Source organism: Aquarana catesbeiana, linkage group LG09 (genome assembly GCF_042186555.1).
Source record: "Aquarana catesbeiana isolate 2022-GZ linkage group LG09, ASM4218655v1, whole genome shotgun sequence".
Taxonomy (NCBI): Eukaryota; Metazoa; Chordata; class Amphibia; order Anura; family Ranidae; genus Aquarana; species Aquarana catesbeiana.
The window spans coordinates 57,971,796-57,994,465 of record NC_133332.1 but is presented as its reverse complement, the minus strand read 5'-3'; the positions used below and the strand labels follow the sequence as shown (position 1 = coordinate 57,994,465).

General features: G+C 43.5%; 1 protein-coding gene across 1 annotated transcript in view; it reads left to right on the top strand.

Moving 5' to 3' along the window:
* The first annotated feature begins 4,262 nt into the window (after nucleotides 1-4,262).
* Nucleotides 4,263-22,670, top strand: part of LOC141107680 (cytochrome P450 2G1-like) — a 60,621-nt gene continuing 42,213 nt past the window's right edge. Inside the window, exons 1-3 of the mRNA XM_073598584.1 lie at nucleotides 4,263-4,509; nucleotides 7,039-7,201; nucleotides 16,459-16,608. Coding sequence (XP_073454685.1) covers nucleotides 4,330-4,509; nucleotides 7,039-7,201; nucleotides 16,459-16,608 — 493 coding nt within the window. The 5' untranslated portion in view covers nucleotides 4,263-4,329. The remainder of the gene's footprint in view (nucleotides 4,510-7,038; nucleotides 7,202-16,458; nucleotides 16,609-22,670) is intronic.

Genomic DNA, 22,670 nt, shown 5'->3' with positions numbered 1-22,670 from the left:
CTGCCATCAAATATCTGTGTGCTAAGTATATCTATTTTTTTTTTACATAGGGGAGAAAAGACTCGGAGGACACCCCTCATCAGAGGAGACAACAGACCCCCCACCTCATGAAGAAGGTGAAATCCCACAAAGCCAACAGGAGGAGGAGGAAGGAGATGTGGTGGAAATAGTCACCACAACAGGTGAGTGTCTGCGACCACAGGCTCAGGTAAGAGATGGATGCCGGCATATTTATAATACATGGTATGGTTTTGTTTCTATATTTTTAGGTGATCGCGATGTTGTGGATCCAGGTCATTTCACCAGTGAAAGTGCACAGATCCTGATTGGGGAGATCATGGGGTGTAATAGGGACTTGGAAAACATCCAGAAAAACATCAATGATGTTAAAAACAAAATGAAGAACATCATTGATGTTTTAGGGAGAGTTTAAAACACCTCCAAATCCCTTCTTTTTTTGTGGTATTTGGAATGTAAAAGTTTTTAACATTTTTTGCTATTTTATAAAAAAGCCAAATTTTGAAGATGCACAGTGTGTCAGCATGTGCTATCTGCCATCACAGGAGATCAATGTAGGCGTTTTGGGGGTGCAACCCCTTCCTCAATAATAAAGTAGCTGAGAGGAAGGGGTTGCACCCCCAAAACACGTCCCTTGATCCCCTGTGATGGCAGCTAGCACATGTTGACATTCGGCAATTTGTGTGCATCTTCAAAATTTGGCTTTTCCAGGGGTGACTTCACCCCATCTGAACGCAATATCAAGCACGGTTTATAAATACTCATGTCTGATATTGCCTTCAATTTCTACAAAAGTTGAACTTTGTAAGTTCCAGATTTGTGTATTTCTTGTTTGTTTGAAACATGCTTGTTTTACCTTAAATGGACATTTCATTTTTTATTAATGTAACCAAAAAAATTGTTATACAACAAACATGTTGGTTTGTTTTAAAAACCTTTTAGAAATGCACATGTGATTGTGCAGGTATTAAAAAGATTGATACTCAAGAATGTGTGGATTATTGTTTCAATGCTCCTAAAATTTGTTGTGGTAAAATTGGTGTTTTCAGTGACAATGGGGGTTATTTCCTAAGGGCAAATCCACTTTGCACTACAAGTGCAGTTTCAGTGCAGGCTCAAGTGCACTTGTGGTGCAAAGTGTATTTTCCTTTAGTAAATAACACCCAACGATGCTTTTTAATGTTACACAATCACAACATTTTCAGGACTCCCCACATTTCTGTTAGGGTCAGCTAAAAGAAACACAAGCCGTAAATGTCACCAAAGATTTTAGTAGTTAAAATGATTTTTTTATTTTAAAAATGTATCAGACATTGTCTGGCATATTAATGGCCCCCCTACCCGCAAAATAATAAAGGTATCTAAGACGGACCTCGTGGGCACTCAGAGGGGGCAAGCCAGGACAGCCACTTTCAAGCGCCGTCAGGATTGGTTCATTTACTTGAATTCTGGCCTCAGGCCCAACTGAGGCAGCATAGTTGGCAGAATTTCGCCTTAAAAAGTTTTGGAGAACACAGCACGCCAGGATGATATGATTCAGTTTATACTCTGCCATGTGTATTGGTGTAAGAAATAGGCGGAACCGGCTGGCCATGATTCCACAACGTGTTCTCCACCACTCTTCTGGCTCTGGCCAGCTGGTAATTAAAAACCCTCTGGCCTGGGGTGAGGGTCCTCATAGGGAATGGCTGCATAAGATGGTCCCCCCAGTGCAAACGCTTCATCAGCAACGAAGACAAATGGGAGTCCTTCCACATTGTCTCCTGGAGGTGGCAAGTCCAAGCTGCCATTCTGGAGACGCCTGTAGAACTCTGTCTGGGCGATGACTCCACCATCGGACATCTGGCCATTCTTCCCCACGTCCACATACAGGAACTAAGTAAGTAGCCGACACCACTGCCAACATCACAATACTATTGAACCCCTTATAATTATAATAGTATGACCCCGAGTTGGGTGGTGGGACAATGTGGACGTGTTTCCCATCAATTGTCCCTCCGCAGTTAGGAAAGTCCCACCGCTGGGCAAAGTGGGAGGCCACAGTCTGCCATTCCTGTGGGTTGGAAGGAAACTGTGGAGTCAAACAAGAAAAAGAAATTAATCATTGTGCACATAAACATGGAAAGCAGATTAGACACAAACATTCTTGGCCAACATCAGTATAACATTTATTTTAGGGAGTATTTAAAGGTATAAGGTCCACCTATCAGATTCCTCCTCCCCCCCTCTCATGGGCCATTTGTAAAATTTTATGGGGGGAGATGCTTTGGACAGGTAACCCTCTCCACTTCATTGAGAGATGAATGCCTAAATAATGTGGATTACTTTGGCCAGCCCCTCCTTACTTTACACTATTGGCAGCCCACTGGACAGGTAAGAAGTGTCATAATACAAAGAGATAAATACACACTGTACACATTTTAGCACATTTTTACATTCTGCTATTACCTATCAAGATAATAATAGGATACAAAAACTTCAAACAGTACCATTTAAAAGTATTCAGGCAGGCCCTTGCACTACATGCTTTGGGGGAATTCATCCATAAATCTGACCACAAAAGAGGTGGGTATAGTGTGTATGGGTTTGGCAAAGTCAGCAGATAGAGGATTGCTATCAGCTGAGTTAGCAGTTGGGGGGAGGGAGGGTTCCAAATGATTTTGGGACACCAAAAAAAAGCCTCTGCCACTCTGCCTGAATTTAAAGCACAAATCACAATTTACCACATTTTAGGGGGTATTTAGGGTAAAGCACTACTATGGAGCTGACAAAATACATTGTTAAGTGACTACATGAGGTGAATATAGGCCCAGGAGAGCATGCTGGGGAGGTAAGTGAAGGCAAATATGTAGGAAGGACAAAAAAAAAAATACATAAAAATCCAGCATGCATGAGGACAACGGGGACATTCACAGAATATTACAATCATGGTAATTGGGGAATGAGGAAAGAAATACAATACATTATCAAACATTAAATACAATAAAATGTGATATTAAAGGATAAAAATCTTACCTTCATATACTCCTTCTGCAGGACCTGAATGATGGCAGAACAGGTCTCCGAGATAAGGATCCCCAGAGCCTGGGGGGAGATGCCTGTCGAGAACTTGAGGTCCTGCAGGCTTCTCCCCGTCGCCAAGTACCGTAGGGTGGCGACTAGCCTTTGCTCCGGAGTGATGGCTTGCCTCATGCAGGTATCCTGCCTGCCGATATAGGGGGTCAGCAAAGCCAACAAACGGTGAAATACGGGGTCCGTCATCCGGAGAAAGTTCCTGAAATCATCGGGATTATTCTCACGGATCTCACGGAGCAAAGGCATGTGACAGAACTGGTCACACTGGAGCAACCAATTCTTGGTCCATGTACTCCTCCCCACCCTGTTCAGGGACTGGACTTGTGTCAAGGTAAGGACCCCAACACCAAGCCCCCGCACAGCACGAACTCTACGAGGAGTACGTATACGCAACATGGCTAAAAAATGGTCGGTTGCTCAGAATGAAGTAACAGAACGCACTGAAGAACAGCAAGGCCTGTGAAGAGCGACCTGAAAATCAGTAACGAATGAACACAACGACAAGTCAATTGTACTCGCTGCACGCACTGACGACCAGATACAAACCTACTAGCACAAACTGAACCGCAGAAAATGATCTGAAAACCACGAGTCTGAAAAAGCACGAATCGTCTCTCACCAAACTTTTACTAACACGAGATTAGCAAAAGGAGCCCAAAGGGTGCCGCGCTTGGTTCTGAACTTCCCTTTTATAGTCTCATCGTACGTGGTGTACGTGACCGCGTTCTTGGCGATCGGAAATTCCGACAACTTTGTGCGACCGTGTGTATGCAAAACAAGTTTGAGCCAACATGCGTCGGAAAAAATCCATGGATTTTGTTGTCGGAATGTCCGATCAATGTCCGATCGTGTGTATGGGGCATTAGACTTTCTATTCACAGGCCATTAAGCAGTTATGATAAGGCTGGGTATGGTTGTACAGTAATATAAGACTATTTAAACCTAATGTGAACATAGGAATTAGTGGTGTGTTGTCCTGTATATTTTATTGAATCTAGATGCAAAAAATTGTGTGTGCTTTAATGTTTGAGTGACCTTTTATCTGAGCAGACATAAAGGCTGTTGACTGTTCTCTTTCTGAACTATTGTCTTGCTGGCTGCTGATAATCATTTTATTTTTTCAGTCACTGACTGAACTATGATAAAGTAGAACAGATCTTGGCATACATCCAGTGCACTCTGAGATAAAAACGCTAGAACTTCGAGAACTGAGCTACTGCTGAAGGCAGCTCCGACATGGAAATAACAGCATTGGCAACCCTGCTCCTCATTTTGGTTCTCTCTTTTATGTTTATTTATTCAACATGGGATAAAATGTATAGAAAGCGCAATTTGCCCCCTGGACCAACCCCCCTGCCAGTGATTGGGAACTTGTTGCATGTAAAGAGAGGAGAGATGGTAAAGTCCTTGGATCAGGTGGGTTTTCCTTATATTGTAGAAATGTAGGATTATTACTTTATGTGAAGGAAATTAAATAAACATTTGCAAACCTATGTTGGGTAGAGAAAATTAAAATTCTAGACACGCTCATGCATCATTACTCTTACCTAAACTTTATTGTAGAACCAATGAAACTCATACATATTCCATGCTGGTCTACTAATTGATTGCTTTATTGATATTTTAGACTAAAGGGGAGATTTATTTTCCTTGCACATGTTTGGGCATTCTTTGCTAAGTAAAATTTCACCTCATTCACTAAGCTTTGGGGAACATGCCTGTGCAAAGTGTGACTTTCCTTGCAAAGTAAAGAGCCTATATTCCTTTAGCAAATTAAACTCAAAGTGTAACTACATAAAATGCATCTGAGTTTCATCTGTTCTATAATAAGATTTGAGAAACATTAATGACAATTGAGAGTGATTGAAATCTTTATTTGATGATACTAAACACTTAGTAGGATTGCTTGGAGAGGCTTTTTTTTTCTGCAAGAAATATGTTTATGGGGGGTCCAGGTTTGCATCGCTATGCAATAATAACTTTCTGTAATGGTATTACAGAAATGTATTTCTTCTAATTCATTGCCTGAAACTAGTGTATATCTGTGTTAAAGTGACGCTAAAGGCTCTTGTTTTTTTGTTTTTTTGCCTTAATACTAAATACAGTATGTTATACTTACCTGCTCTGTGTAGTGGTTTTGCACAGAGCAGCCCTGATCCTCCTCTTCTTGGGTTCCCTGATGGCGCTCCTGGCCCCTCCCCCATGCCGAGTGGCACTTGCTATGGGGGCACTCAAGCGTGCTTGCTCCCAAGCCACCTCTGTGTGTCCATAAGACACTCAGAGCGGGGCTTGGCCCCACTCCCTCCTCACTGGCTGTGATTGACAGCAGCAGGAGCCAATGGCTCCTTCTGATGTGTCTCAGACAATGAGAAGGCAGAGACCCAGGAGAGCCGCTGCTCTCATGCACATCATCGAATCGAGTTGGGGCTAAGGTAAGTATTAGGGGGGCTAAGGGGGGCTGCTGCACACAGAACATTTTTACCTTCATGCATAAAATGCATGCCACTTTCCCAAGAGGCTGCCATGCCTCTTTCTCAAGCCTTGAAGAAGAGCCAAGAGTGCTGGCAGAGGACCCCAAAAGAGAAGGTTCAAGGCAACTTTGTACAATACCATTGCTCTGAGCAGGAAAGTATAACATGTTTGTCATTTAAAAAAATCTTAGCCTTTACAACCTCCATAATAGTAAGAACAGACCTCATTAGCATCAAATATGCTTCTTCTGCCGATGAGATGACAAGTTTACCAGGCTGACATTTTATGATAATCACTTTTTAACCATTTACATGTGAGTTGCCATTTTTACAATAAAGTTATTACTAAATTTAGTTTGCACCCTCTGCCCCTGGAGGAATTGCTCCCGGACCCCGTCAGCCTACGGGAGCCTTACTTTCTGTTCCAGCCGGGACTAGGCTTCCAGGCCCCCATTACTCCAGCAGAGGTACATAGCCAGTCACTCCAGCTCAGGTCAGGCCAGAATGACCGCTGCAGCACCCCTACTGGACACTGATAATTCACTTGATCTTAGCCAACCTGATCACTGCCCTATGTGATCTGCCCACTGCCTTGCCATTGTGGTCCAGCACCACTTTCAGAGGAGAAAATAGACTGCACCTGTCTACATGCACTTTAAGGGGACAGCTATATAAGAGGGGATTTCCCTCACTTTGGAGAGATTTCCTGTTCCTTCGTGTTGAATCTAAAGGTCAAGAAGTGAAGGAAAATATCATCATAGACAGATGGTAAATAAATAAATACATACATAAAAATCAACCCTTATCTACTCTTTCTAAAATTAAAAAAAAAGTCTGGGCTGTGTAAAGACATTAAGCTGACCATACATATTAAATACTGTATACACCATACACATTTCACAACTGATTTTATTTTCTGCTTTGGATCTACCATGTAGATCATGTAGTGCATGTTCCTGCCTAGTTGGATGTGCTTTGAATGGATTGTTTAGGTACAGTAAGCCTCCACATTGAAAAGTTTTGGTAAGTCAGTTTGCAATGTGCATAAACAGATTCAGTAAAGCTAGTATTTTTAGCCCATTCTCGATCCAGCGCAGTGCCCAAGAGCAGCGGCTCTCTCTGCTCTCTCCCTCCTCACAGGGCCGATTGATAGCAGCGGAAGCCATTGGTTCCCACTGCTGTCAATCAAATCTTGTATCGAGGGAGTGGAGGGCAAGAACAACCACGTTGTCTCTGTCAATAGACGCAGACAGCACAGTCTGCAAGTGTGCCACAATGGAAGTGGATTCTTATAGTTGCACAGCAAGAAGAGGAGGAGCACTGATGGGGACTCAAGAAGATGAGGATCGGGGCTGCTCTGTGCAAAACCATTACACAGAGAAGGTAAGTATAACAGGTTTGTTTAAAAAAAAAAAAAAGACTTTACAATGACTTTAAGTTTAAAACTGATTTTTTTCTGTCTGTATAATTTCAGCTGAAAGAGAAATACGGTTCAATATATACTCTGTATTTTGGATCACGCCCAGTAGTAATCCTCTGCAGCTACCAAATGGTTAGAGAGGTTCTTATTGACCATGGAGACGAATTCAGCAACCGTGGCCATATGCCGACAGTGGACAGATTCTTCAATGCACATGGTAACTCCTGGTTTAGCTTTTCTGCTTTTTTAACCACTTACAATATATTGATTTTATTTACCTTATAGAGAGAAAATGGTGATTCAAATGTTGGTTCAAATTGATGAAGCACCATAACAAATGTATTATGGTGCCCCTTGGATCCCCAACCTTCGTCTTCCAGGTTATGATTTTCATTACATACATTTTATTACAAATCCTTAACCGGTTCAATACAGTGCATTTTCACCCCCTTCCTTCCCAGGCGAATTTTTAGTTTTCAGTGCTGTCGCATTTTAAACGACAATTGCGCGGTCGTGTGACGTTGTACCCAAAAAAAAATTGACGTCCTTTTTTTCCCCACAAATAGAGCTTTCTTTTAGTGGTATTTGGTCACCTCTGCAGTTTTTATTTTTTGCGCTATAAACAAAAGAAGAGCGACAATTTTGAAAAAAACACAATATTTTTTACTTTTTGCTATAATAAATATCCCAATTTAAAAAAAAAAAAAAAATGTTCCTCTGTTTCGCAAAAATTATAGCATCTACAAAATACGGGATAGATTTATGGCATTTTTTAAAAGAAAATTATTATTTTTTTTTTTTACTAGTAATAGCGGCGATCGCGATTTTTTTTCGTGACTGCGACATTATGGCGGACACATCGGACACTTTTGACACATTTTTGGGACCATTCACATTTATACAGCGATCAATGCTATACAATTGCATTGATTACTGTGTAAATGTGACAGGCAGTGAAGGGGTTAACCACTAGGGGGACACAAGGGGTTAATTATGTTTCCTAAGGGAATGTTTCTAACTGTAGGGAGCGGGGACGTACAAGGGGAGGAGACCGATCAGTGTTCCTCTGTACTGGGAACACAGATCTTGATCCAGAGATGACCATGAGAGCCTTGCCTCTCTAGGGACTCACACTCCTGATTGGCTATTGGCAGCAGTGGGGTCCGTTGGCTCCAACTGCTGTCAATTACAGCCAGTGAGCCAATCAGGAGATGGAGGGGGCGGGGCCAAACAATGGCTCTGTATGTGAATGGACATACAGAGTTGTGGCTCGGCTTGGGTGAGCTGCAATTCTGCTTGCTGTGGGGGCACCGACAGGAGGGAGGAGCCAGGAGCGCTGGCATGGGACCCTAGGAGAGGAGGATCTGGGCCACTCTGTGCAAAACCACAAAGCAGGTAAGTATAAAATGTTTTTTTTTTGTTTGTTTTTTTTGAGTAATTTTTTTTTATTAAGAGATCAAAACGGGATACAGATAACAAAAAGGGGTAACACAAAAGGGAACTGTTACATAGATTAAGGCAATATAATATTTTTGTTTCCTAAGTGCTAATAATCTGTATACTGAAAATATGATGGAAGATAAGTAACATTCATATGATCTCAAAATTTATGAGGGGGGGGGGCAAAAACAAAGAGGAGAGCTGAGAACTATATGGATCATCTAATATAATCTAGGGAAGAGAAAAGATGGGGAAAAGGAGTGGGATATATGTGGATGGGGGAGGGGGAATAAAAGGAGGGGGAAGGAAAGGAGAAGGAAAAGACCAATAAGGATATTCTTCCTAGTCCAACTATGTAAGTTGGAGCACTGGTACTAAGAGCAATGACTATAGAATAAAATATACAATATATATGAATAGTGGTGGAAATTCTAATTTGAGATAATGATGATGATATTGCTGGTGAAGATGATACTGATAATGATGATGGTAATAATGATGATGATGGCTGGTCACCTATAAAGTTCGGGCAGAAATGGATGAAGCCATGTGGGGGAAGAGTTAACAGGGATGTCCAAGCAGGTGATAGTAGGAAAATGTAAAAGACTGGATCTGAAAGAGGAAACTCTAGAAGATATTGTCTTTGTCGTAGAGTTGCAGCAGTCCATGGGTGCAGGTGAAAGTGCTAGAGAAGGACCTGTGGGCTTCTGAAGAGAGGGTTGCTGACCTGAATGCTTGCCATCTCCTAAGGAAGCGTTTATTGGAGGGAGCCAAAGATATGTCCAGGAGAGTTTTTTTTCGATACATGAGCAGCAATAGTTCTCGTTTGAGTTGGGTGATAGTTGGGTGTGAGGTTGAAGTTCATTGCTTCAAGATGGTTCTTCGGGTGACTCAGAGGCAGATAAGAATCCAGGGTTTGTGATGGAGGGTCATTCTGGCAAAAAATTGTGTCTGAGGAGAGGGATTCCAAAATACAAAAACTAGAAGGAGAGGGTCTTTTGGAATTTGGAGTGAGGTGACTCCTGATATAAAAGAGAGGACTTGGTCCCACAAAATTGAAATGTGGGTGCAGGACCATAGACGATGAGCTAAGGAGGGTTTCGGTTGAGAACATAGAGGGCAAAGGGTGGATTGAGAGTTGGATTTCTCAGACAAAATGGGAATGTATGCTCGATTAATCGCTTTTAGTTGCGTTTCACCCCAGGATTCATTTGGGATCAGGCATAATATGCTGTTGTACCCTTTGAGTGCCTTGGTATTGATCTCATCATGCAGGAAGTCTTTGCCCCAGTTAACAGCTGTTGAGGAATGAAAAGAGGGAATCCATTTGCATATCATAGGTCTATATATGTCCGAGATGGAGTAAGAACTTTGATTCAGTAGTTGGTCAAGTAAGGAAAGTTGAAATCTTTTTCCTCTGTCCCTACATTGAGCAGGGATGAAACTAATGCTTTGCCAGTAGTGGAATATGTAAGATGGTGGTAGGGAGTATTTCTGAGTAATGTCCGTGAATGCGAGTGGTAGACCAGATTCCAAATTGAATAATGAGGAGAATGATGCCAGGCCTTGGTGCCTCCAGTTCATATAAGCGGTGTGATCAATGCCTGGAGGAAAGTTTGGATTGCCTTGATTAGGTAAATGTCTGGAGATGAAGGGAGAGAGGCTTAGTTTCTTTCGGGTATCCCTCCAAGCAATGACGGTGTCCCTTAGGAGTAGGTTGTGTTGTAGAGCCGGTTTTAAAGATTTCCACTTACAGTGCAGCAGGGCTCCCAGAGAGAAAGGGTAAAACATCTTTGATTTAAGAGCCCAGTTGGAGTATCTGGAGGTCTCTTAAATCCAGTCTAAACCTACAAGCAATAGACAGGCTACATTGAAAACCCTAATATTAGGGAGATTTGCACCCCCTTCGCTTCTAGGGAGATTCAACTTCTTTGGTGCAATACGAGGGCGTTTTTTAAATGTGGTGACTACTCTCTCCATCCATGACAATTACGCAGTCGTGCGACGTTGTACCCAAACAAAATTTATGTCCTTTTTTCTACACACAAATAGAGCTTTCTGGTGGTATTTGATCACCTCTGTGGTTTTTATTTTTTGCGGTAATAACAAAAAAAGAGCGACAATTTAAAAAAAAAACACAATATTTTGTAAAAAACAAATTTCTTCATCAGATATGTATTCTTCTACATATTTTTGGTAAAAAAAAACACAATAAGCATATATTGATTGGTTTGCACAAAAGTTATAGCAGCTACAAAATAGGGGATAGATTTATGGCCTTTTTATTATTATATTTTTTTACTAGTAAAGGCAGTGATCTGTGATTTTTATGCGGCATTGCAACAGACACATTGGACACTTTGGACACTTTTTTGGGACCACTGACATTTATACAGCGATCAGAGCTAAAAATAGCCACTGATTACTGTATAAATGTCACTGGCAGGGAAGGGGTTAACACTAGGGGGCGATCAAGGGGTTAAATGTGTTCTCTATGTGTGTTTCTAACTGTGGGGGGAATGTGGCTGACTAGAGGAGGAAAGAGATTGTTGTTTCTACTTAGCAGTAACAAACAATCTCTCTCCTCTCCCCTGACAGAACCAGGATATGTGTGTTTACACAGATCCTGGTTATCGCTCTGTCATGAGCGATCGCGGGTGCCGGTGGTTATCGAGCCTGCTGGGCACACGCATCGCCTCTGGAGACATGCTACAGCTTCGTGCCTGCTACAGCATCTTAAAGAGCCGACGTACAGCTACGATGGCTCGCGCAGCTGTGCCAACCTGCCGCATTATAACTGCAGCGGCTGGTCGGGAAGTGGTTAAATTGATGACACCTCCCCAGAAGCATAGATCCATCCAATTCTCCAATTCCTGCAATATTTTTTGAACTAGAGGAGAGTAGCTTAGAGAGTACAGGGATGAAGGAGTATTCCCAATTTTTATGCCTAAATAAGTGATGCTAGATTTTGCTGTTGAGAAAGGAGTGGAGGATAGCCATGAGGGGTTGGGGGGCGTGTTGAGGGGTAAAATTTCACTTTTACTGTAGTTGATACAAAGGTCTGAACAAGACCGGAACTCATCAAAGATGTCCTTAATGGTGGCCATGTCAGAGGGTGGGTTCGCTGTGAAAATTAGTACATCATCTGCAAAGAGCGCAGTGCGAAGTACCGAATCGCCAATATGTATCCGTGTAATGAGGACAATTCAGATAGGAACATGGAAAGGGGTTCTATGGCTAAATTAAATAGTAGGGGGAGAGGGGACACCCCTGCCTTGTGCCCTTGAAAAGGTGAAAGTCCTCTGACAGAAGACCCGTCGCCACCAGCCTGGCTGACGGAGAGGCATACATAGTCTCAATGTGATGGCCAAAAGGTCCAGAGAAGCCCAGCCTGGACAGGACTAATGAGAGCCACTTGAAACTGACGTTATCAAAAGCTTTCTCCGTATCCAGGGTGATGATGGCAAAGTTCTTCCCTGGGTTGGCTTTGGCATGTTCTAGGACCATTAAGACCTTGAGAATGTTGAGAGAGGCAGGTCTACCCTTTACAAAGCCGGATTGTGCTGGGTGAATTAGTGAAGGAAGTATGTTGCTGGTAGGAAGATAGGGGCCTCCAGCCCATATCCCAATGCAAACTTCTAAAAGGGGGGGTGTAGCAATATCCTGAAGTGTTTTGAAGAATTCACTTGTGAAGCCATCAGGGCCTGAGTGTTTGATGGTGTTGGACAGTTCTGACTCTGAAATGGGTAAGCTCAGGTGGTTAAGTTGGGAGGAGGAGATTGTGGGGAGGCGGAGTTTGCCTAGAAAGCTCTGTGTAATATTGGAGCATGACTCTATTAACTTCTTGAGGAATGGACTTAGTAACGCCATTGGAGTCCTGCAGAGAGGTGATGAAGGTGGGGTGATCGGGGCCTCTACATAACCTGGCCAATAATTTACTTTATTTGTTACCAAATTTATGAAGGGTGGCATCCATATGAGTGTGTTTAATCAATTCTAGCTTGTCTGCCCAGGAGTCAAAGTCGCGTTTAGCTGCCTGCCATTTGGATCTATTTTCAAGGATATTACTAGAGGCTAGAGAGCGCTGTGCTAGATTAAGGCGGGAGCTTGCTTTATGGTAATCTGACATGGCCTGTTTCCTATAAGAGGCAGGGTAAGAAATAATCCGGCCTCTAAGGAAGGCTTTGCCAGCCTCCTAGAAGAGATTAGGACTGTCCTTGTGAGGAGAATTGGCCGCTGTGTATTCCTCCCAGGCTGACCCCATGTAGTTTTTAAATTGACATTGTTGGAGAGAAAAGTAGGTAAACGCTATAGGCGGGGTTGTTTTGAGAGATAGGGTCTTCAATCTAAACAGATATTGGGGCATGATCTGAGATGGCAATATCATGGACCTCCGCTTCTGTTATTTATGAGAAGAGACTGTCAGTGCTGAAGATGTAGTCTATTCTGGTAAGGGTTTTGTGTGGGGAGGAGAAAAAAGTGTATTCTCTGTTGGCTGGATGGAACAGGCGCTAGATGTCGATAAGATGCAGGGAGTCCATGGTGGAGGCAAGAGGTGTCTGCTGTGGGTCTACAGATTTCCTTGAAGAGTTTCTAGCGGTGGACTTGTCATCGCTGAGGTGCATGACCATGTTGAAATGAAATCACCTCCTATAAGGTGTGAAGCTTGAGGGAGTTTTAGAAGATGCGTGGAAAACTCACAGATGAAGGGTTAGCCTGGGTTGTTGGGAGCGTAAACATTGGAGATCTGAAGCTCTTTAAAGCCAAGGTGTAGTCAAACAGTTATAAAATGTCCTTGACTGTCTACAGCTATTATTTCACATGAAAGGTTCTTGTGTAGTAATATGAGTACCCCGGCCTTTCTCCCAACTGCCTCAGACCGTGCCCAACCATAACTTTTTCATACATAGGAAATCAGTAGATTTGAGATGTGTTTCCTGCAATAGGGCGATATCGGTTTTCAACTGTTTGAGATGGTAAAGGATTTTTAGTCTTTTTATGGGGGATCGGAGCCCTTTCACATTCCAAGATGTGATTCTCATGGGGGTTTTTTAGGGTGGTGGTGTGAGGAAGCGGTTGTAGTTGCTAGGGTGGCTCCTAATGAAAGTAAGAATGAATGTGATAAGAAGCCCGAGGGTTTCATGCAGTTGAATGTAGTAGTGTAAATGGAGGCTAAAAGGCGACCAAGTGGAGCATACTGGTAGTAGATGCAGCAGTTTCCTCCCTGAGCAAGACCTTTACTTGTCCAGTGGATAATGCGCAGGTTTTTAAGGATTCTGTGGCTAAGAAGCTGGAAGCCTTGTTAAAGGCATCCTTTGCCCTGGGAGGTTCCGTTATAGAGCCCACAGTGGTGGCAATTGGGGCAATTGGGGTCTGTCAAGCCTTGAAGGATCAGGTTAGATGGCCCAATAGAGCGGAGGATTCTGCTCAGGATGGAGCAGATGACTCTGCTGAAAAAATGGCAGATTTCCCTCAAGCTTTTTGCTTTGCTATAGATGCCCTTAAGGACTCTGTACAGCAAGTCTCCTGGATTGCTCTTTTTATCTGTGTGCATGCGCAGAATTTTTGTTGGCTAAAGAGCTAGTCAGCAGAGCTCCCTTGTAAAAGGATGCTAGCTGGTTTTCCTTTCCATGGAGAACGTTTGTTTGGGGATGAGCTTGATAAGTACATCCAGAAGATATCTGAAGAAAAGAGTTCTCTTCTTCCTGTGAAAAACTACACGGCCCTCCTTTAAGGTGCCATGAGCTACTTCCTCAGGTTTTTCTGGCCCAAGGCAGTTCCGACTGCACCAGGGATCAGCTGCCAAAGGTAAACAACAAGGCCAGGGCCAAAAGAGGCCATGGGTCCAAAAGGGCACCAAACCTTCCTTGTGAAGGGACAGCACAATTGGCACAATGCGCTGCCAATCATAATAATGGCGGGGGGTGGGACATCAGCGAGCGGTGTTTTTGTATACTATATCTGACACATATCTGATAATAATCCTCGCTCTGCACTGGTGGGACTGACAAGCTGCACTGGTGGTACTGACATGAGGCACTGGTGGAACTGACAAGCTGCACTGGTGGGATTGATATGCGCCACTGGTGGGACTGACAAGCAGCACTGGTGGGACTGACATGAGGCACTGATGGGACTGACATGAGGCAGTGGTGGGACTGACATGCGGCACTGGTGAGACTGACATGAGGCACTGGTGGGACTGACAAGCTGCACTGGTGGGACTGACATGAGGCATTGTTGGGACTGACATGCGGCACTTGTGGGACTGACAAGCTGCACCTTTGGGACTGACATGAGGCACTGGTGGGACTGATATAATGCACTGGTGGGGCTGACATAACACACTGATGGGACTGACATTGCGGCACCGGTGGGTCTGACATGCGGCACTGGTGGGACTGACAAGTGGCACTGGTGGGGCTGACATGAGGCACTGGTGAAACTGACAAGCTGCACTGGTGGGACTGACATGAGGCACTGGTGGGACTGACAAGCGGCACTGGTGGGATTGACATGCACCACTGGTGGGACTGACATAACACACTGGTGGGACTGACATGCGGCACTGGTGGGACTGACATAACGTACTGGTGGGACTGACATGCGGCACTGGTGGGACTGACATGCTGCACTGGTGGGACTGACATGTGATACTGGTGGGACGGACATGCGGCACTGGTGGGACTGACAAGCGGAACTAGTGGGACTGACAAGCTGCACTGGTGGGACTGACAAGCTGCACTGGTGGGACTGACAAGCTGCACTGGTGGGACTGACATGAGGCACTGGTGGACACTGACATGTTGCACTGGTATGCATTTATATTAAAATGCTTTGTATTTATAAGGCTGTAACTGTATGGCTTGCTGGCTGCAGAATGAGGAGGTGTGATTTATGTTGAAGTGGGCGAGTTCACATTTACATGTACGCCTAGTGTACCTCCCACATTCACTCCCATCCCAAGGATTCATGGGAAATATAGGCTGATTACAGTTAGAGAGAGAGAAGAGGATATGATGCAATCACTCTTCTAAGATATCCTCCCTGCCAGAAAAGATGATGCATTTTTTGAATCACAGATAGGGTTGCCACCTTTTCTTCAAGCCAAACCCAAACACATTAGCAGCCTGGGACGCTTTGGATGCCCCAAGGAGAGTAGTAATGCGCTGCGCATTGCGTGCCGCAGCGGACGGTGGGTGTGGCCAAATTGCTCTTACTGACATCGTCGCCCTGCCACCCAGTGAAGCCGAACCTACCCCCAGACATCTGCCTGCAGCTCCCGGACTACAACAAAATTTGTGTGTGACTATCTTGGTTACTTGGGGAGCCACAGCCTGGTCTGAATAATGTGTTCGGGTTTCCGCCTGAAACCAGACACATGATTAAAAACCCGGACAGGTGGCAACCCTAATCACAGAGCTGACGTCCTGAAAAAGGAAATCAGTCATATCTCTTAAACAGTAAGAAATTTCACAAATGTAATAACTTTTTAGTGTTTTGTGTCGGGGGGAGGGGGTGTACTAATGGGGGATTTTTAGAAAATCCTGGACTTCTGCTTTAAGCTTAAAGTTGTTATAATGTTCAATAAAGCATTTAATAATTTTTTATGGCAGGGTGAACGGCCTATACTTACCGAAGGATGAAGGCATGAACTTTCCCAACATCATGGCTTATAATTTGTCTAGTATTTTACACCATGTGATAGTCTGGATGAGAAATTCATCTTGGCGGTCCAACTGACCAAAGGATCAGAAAGACCACCCCCCTTGGAGTTGTTAGCTATGTCCCCTTCTCCATAGGGTCTCACACATTCTGATATGTTGTCTGCATACTGTAGGCTAAATGAGACATTTACGAGAAGGACTGAGATCCTCTCATAATATTTCGGGCAGAAAATGGACCAAAATAAGTTACCAGATGACTAAATCAGTAAATATCTACTCAAAACTCTCAATGGGTGGCATTGTATCTGTAGAAAAAACATTATATTATATTCTTATAAATGTGTCAATGCTTTCTTTTGGTCCAAAGGGCCGATCCTGAGCAATGGAGAACGATGGAAACAGCTACGTCGATTCACATTGATGACACTGAGGAATTTTGGGATGGGAAAAAGAAGCATTGAAGAGAGAATACAAGAAGAGGCAAATTTTTTAATAGAGGAGCTCAGGAACCATAAACGTATGACGTCATTATTCTTTTTACGAAAGATCATGTTAATATCTTTTATTATTTCAAACAAAACTCAGAAAGTCTAATGCATGCCACTTAAAAAGGCTCCAAGAATAAGCTCTTTGTAAGGTACCTTAGAGTGGAGCCCAGGTCTGGTGTTCTCGATCTTTTAGCTCAGGTCAAATATTTCCAGTGTGGCTTCTGTGTTTTCTGAATGTATGACACAAGGGAGGTTGGGATGAGCCAATGAAAAAGCATAGAGCAGAACATTATTCCAGATGACTGGTTCCATCTGCTTCTACCTGATCTAAATTGTATGTATTTGGAGAACACTGAATTGTCTGTATATAAAAATATGATCTAGGATTGCCAAATGAAGTGAATCTGTCATAACAAATTCCCACACTGCTTTCACTGTCTAACACCCTGACAATACTGATTCTTTATACTACAATTAATACCATGTACAGTACCTGGGTAGTCCCTGATTTGGAACAATTGTGTATGTTAGGAGTTCCAACTCAACACTTATTTTAAGTCATTGACTCTTCAAATAGTTTAGCTGAAAGTTGACCCTGGTAGCCTAGAAAACGAGCACATTTTTAAAAGAAGAAGGCAACGGCAATACCTATATTTATGGAAAAAAAAAATCACATTTAGCTACTTGTTGAAAATCCCCACACAATACCTAGCCAGTTACACTATAAGAATAATATCTTGGCACAAACATTTTCTGCTATAATACATATACTAAAATACATAAGGGATTGGCCTCTGTAAACATACCTTGAGAGTTCTTGAGACCATAAAAAATGCTCAGTAAATATTTGACTTATAGGACAGAATAAGAAGGCCTTTCTTGGATCCAATACAAGCTACAGGTAAAATTTAAAGTCTGAGAACAAATACAGTGCCTTGAAAAAGTATTCATACCCCTTGAAATTTTCCACATTTTGTCATGTTACAACCAAAAACATAAATGTATTTTATTGGGATTTTACAGTATGTGATAGACCAACACAAAGTGGCACATAATTGTGAAGTGGAAGGAAAATGATAAATGGTTTTCAATTTTTTTTACAAATAAATATGTGAAAAGTGTGGCGTGCATTTGTATTCAGCCCCTTTTACTCTGATACCCCTAACTAAAATATAGCGTAACCAATTGCCTTCAGAAGTCACCTAATTGGTAAAAAGAGTCGACCTGTGTGTAATTTAATCTCAGTATAAATATAGCTGTTCTGTGAAGCCCTCAGAGGTTTGTTAGAGAACCTTAGTGAACAAACAGCATCACGAAGGAACACACAGGTCAGGGATAAAGTTGTGGAGACGTTTAAAGCAGGGTTAATTTATAAAAACAATATCCCAAGCTTTGAACATCTCAAGGAGCACTGTTCAATCCATCATCTGAAAATGAAAAGAGTATGGCACAAGTGCAAACCTACATGGCCGTCCATCTAAACTGACAAGCCAGGCAAGGAGAGCAATAATCAGAGAAGCAGCCAAGAGGCCCATGGTAACTCTGGAGGAGCTGCAGAAATCCACAGCTCAGGTAGGAGAATCTGTCCACAGGACAACTATTAGTCATGTACTCCACAAATCTGGCCTTTATGGAAGAGTGGCAAGAAGAAAGTAATTGTTGAAAGAAAGTCATAAGAAGTCCCATTTGCAGTTTGCAAGAAGCCATGTGGGTGACACAGCAAACATGTGGAAGAAGGTGCTCCGGTCAAATGAGACCAAAATTTAACTTTTTGGCCTAAAAGCAAAATGCTATGTGTGGTGGAAAACCAACACGGTACATAACCGTGAACACACCATTCCTGCCATAAAATGGTGGTGGCAGCATCATGCTGTAGCAATGCTTTTCTTTAGCAGGGACAGGGAAGCTGGTCAGAGTTGATGGGAAGATGGATGAAGGCAAATACAGGGCAATCTTAGAAGAAAACCTGTTAGATTCTGCAAAAGACTTGAGACTAAAGCAGAGGTTCACCTTCCAGCAGGACAACGACCCTAAACATATAGTCAAATCTACAATGGAATGGTTTAGATCAAAGCATATTCATGTGTTAGAATGGCCTAGTCAACATCCAGACCTAAATCCAATTGAGAATTTGTGGCAAGACTTGAAAATTGCTGTTCACAAACGCTCTCCATCCAATCTGACAGAGCTTGAGCTATTTTGCAAAGAAGAATGGGCAAAAATGTCACTCTCTAGATGTGCAAAGCTGGTAGAGACATCCCCAAAAAGACTGTAATTGCAGCAAAAGGGGGTTCTACAAAGTTTTGACTCGGAGGCTGAATACAAATACACGTCACACTTTTCACATATTTATTTGTAAACATTTTTAAAAACCATTTTCATTTTCCTTCCACTTCACTGTGTGCCACTTTGTGTTGGTCTATCACATTAAATCCCAATAAAATACATTTACGTTTTTGGTTGAGCTCACAGGAACAGAGCTGAGGCTGTCAATCAGCTGGGGATATTAACAAACATTCTCCTGCGTTCACAGTGCAAAATCCCTTCTTAGCGCCAATGGTCTTGCTGCCCTCTCAGGACAATGAGTATCCTCAGACTGAAAAACGACAAAAAAGAAAACGGAGCACCAACCTAGCGCATTACCTCAATATAATTTATTCCAGGATAAAAACAGCAATAAATATACTCACACATGTGAATTAAGTAAACGCATGTCATAGCAAGTGACACCAACTACCTGAAGATCTAATTAAGTCCGTCGGTACTGCCAGAAGAACAGAAAGCGTCCAAAAATGGCTGGCGCGTTTCGAGGCTGAACCCTCTTTCTCAGAGCCAGGGTAGTGAATGCATTCACTACCGAGGCTATGACATGCGTTTACTTAACCACTTAAGGACCGGAAGAATTTGCCCCTTAATGACCAGGCCATTTTTTGCGATATGGCACTGTGTCGCTTTAACTGACAATTGCGCAGTCATGCGACATACCCAAACAAAATTGATGTCTTTTTTTTCCCACAAATAGAGCTTTCTTTTAGTGGTATTTGATCACCTCTACGTTTTTTTTTTTTTATAAACAAAAAAAGAGCGACAATTTTGAAAATAAAACAATATTTTTTACTTTTTTCTATAATAAATATCCAAAAAAAAAAAAAAAAAATTTCTTCACCAGTTTAGGCCAATATGTATTCTTCTACATATTTTTGGTAAAAAAAAATCTCAATAAGCGTATATTGGTTGGTTTGCGCAAAAGCTATAGCGGCCACAAAATAGGGGATAGATTTATGGCATTTTTATTATTATTTTTTTTTACTAGTAATGGCGGCGATCAGCAATTTTTAGCGGGACTGCGACAATCAAATCAGTCAATAAATATTACACTTTTTAAGAGCAATCACCGGAGTGCGGATTATCTTTTCCTCATTTCCCTACTCAGCCAGCGACTGTGGATTGAGCACCCGGGATCTCTGCTTTCTATGTGATGTATGGGTAGTAGCACTGACTTTTTTGTTTATACTGCGACAATCCGGCGGACAGATCGGACACTTTTGACACTTTTTTTGGACATTTATACAGAAGTCAGAGCTAAAAATAACCACTGATTACTTTTACACTAGGGGCGATCAATCTGTCCACATGACAACTATTAGTCGTGCACGCCACAAATCTGGCCTTAATGAGAGAGTGGCAAGAAAAAAGTCATTGTTGAAAGAAAGCCATAAGAAGTCCCATTTGCAGTTTGCGAGAAGCTATGTGGGGGACACAGCAAACATGTGGAAGAAGGTGCTCTGGTCAGATGAGACCAAAATTGAACTTTTTGGCCTAAAAGCAAAACGCTATGTGTGGTGGAAAACTAATGCTGTGTACACACGAGCAGACTTTTCGACCGGACTGGTCCGACGGTCTATGCGACGGACTTTCGGCGGACTTCCGATGGACTTTCCGAACAAACGGACTTGCCTACATACGATCAAATCAAAGTCCGACGGATTCGTACGTGATGACGTATGACTGGACTAAAATAAGGAAGTTCATAGCCAGTAGCCAATAGCTGCCCTAGTGTCAGTTTCCGTCCATTGGTCTAGCATACAGACGAGCGGATATTTTCGACTGGACTCGAGTCCGTCGGAAAGATTTGAAACATGTTCCAAATCTAAATTCCATCAGATTTTCAACCGAAAAAGTCCACTGCAGGTCCGATGAAGCCCACACACGGACTCGGTCCGTCGGACCAGTCTGGTCGAAAAGTCCACTCACATGTACGCGGCATAACACTGCACATCACTCTGAACACACCATTCCCGCCGTTAAACATGGTGGGGCAGCATCATGTTGTAGCGATGCTTTTCTTCAGCAGGGACTGGGAAGCTGGTCAGAGTTGATGGGAAGATGGATTATTATTTATTTATTTTTTACTAGTAATGGCGGCGATCTGCGTTTTTTAGCGGGACTGCAACATTGCGGCGTACAGATCTTACACTTTTGACACTTTTTTAGGACCATTGACATTTATACAGCGATCAGAGCTAAAAATAGCCACTGATTACTGTATAAATGTCACTGGCAGGAAGGGGGTTAACACTAGGGGGCGATCAAGGGGTTAAATGTACCCTAGGGAGGTGTTTCTAACTGTGGGGGGGAGTGGACTGACTGGAAGTCAGGGCCGGATTAACATAGGGGCTGATGGAGCTGCAGCTCCAGGCCCCTGCCTTAAAATCGGCCCTCCCGACTTTCTCCTGCCCATAAACGTCTATGGGACAGGAGAAGCTGTGTGTAAATGGAGGGGTGTCTGGCTGCATCTGTGTTGGCTCACTGTGTTTAGTACAGTGTCACAGTGCACAGTTCCCCCCCTACACAAATGGCTCTGCCTTCCCCCTCCCCTCTCTCTTCTCTCTGTGTGCAGTGAAGGAGCCGTGTGGGTTGGGAAATTGTGAACAGAGCAACTGCAGCCGGCAGATAGAAGGTGAACTGAACACAACACATATCTGACTGATGAGCTTCTGACCATCCAAGTGTGAGCTCAGTGACTGGACTCTTATCTCCCTTCTCTCCCCCTCTTTTACCTTTATCTTCAGCAATGGCTGTTATAACTGCAGTCAATATGTAGATTTGGCTCCTTGTGCTTTTAGGTAGGTTCACACTCATTTGCTGTGTTTTGGCCATTGCTGGTGTATCCGCATTTTTCCTGCGTTTTACCCACAGTCCTATTGATTTCTATTAGGTTGCATGTTTGTTCTGAAAGCGCACCAAAATCAATAGGACTGCAAGCTAAAACTGCAGATACACAAGCAGTGCGGCCAAACTGCAGCAAACCAGTGTGAGCCCAAAGGCTGTACACACCCCCCTCTATAGAACTTGGTCTGATCAATACTCCTGTCATTCATTTTACACACAGCCATACCATCCCAGATCAGGAGGGGTGGGGGCTTCAGGGATTTGTTTGACTATGCTGGCCCTGTCCCTTCTACCCATCCTGGAAGAGTCCTGGAGGGAGTGGCAGGCTGCTGGTGGCAAGTGACACGCTGTATCTGGTGACAGGCTGTCAGTGGCAAGTGGCACACTGTATCTGGTGGCAGGATGCTAGTGGCAAGTGGCACACTGTATCTGGTGGCAGGCTGCTAGTGGCAAGTGGCACACTGTATCTGGTGACAGACTGTCAGTGGCAAGTGGCACACTGTATCTGGTGGCAGGCTGCTAGTGGCAAGTGGCACACTGTATCTGGTGGCAGGCTGCTAGTGGCAAGTGGCACACTGTATCTGGTGGCAGGCTGCTGGTGGCAAGTGGCACACTGTATCTGGTGACAGGCTGCAGGTGACAAGTGGCACACTGTATCTGGTGGCAGGCTGCTAGTGGCAAGTGGCACACTGTATCTGGTGGCAGGCTGCTAGTGGCAAGTGGCACACTGTATCTGGTGACAGGCTGCAGGTGACAAGTGGCACACTGTATCTGGTGGCAGGCTGCTAGTGGCAAGTGGCACACTGTATCTGGTGGCAGGCTGCTAGTGGCAAGTGGCACACTGTATCTGGTGGCAGGCTGCTAGTGGCAAGTAGCACACTGTATCTGGTGGCAGGCTGCTGGTGGCAAGTGGCACACT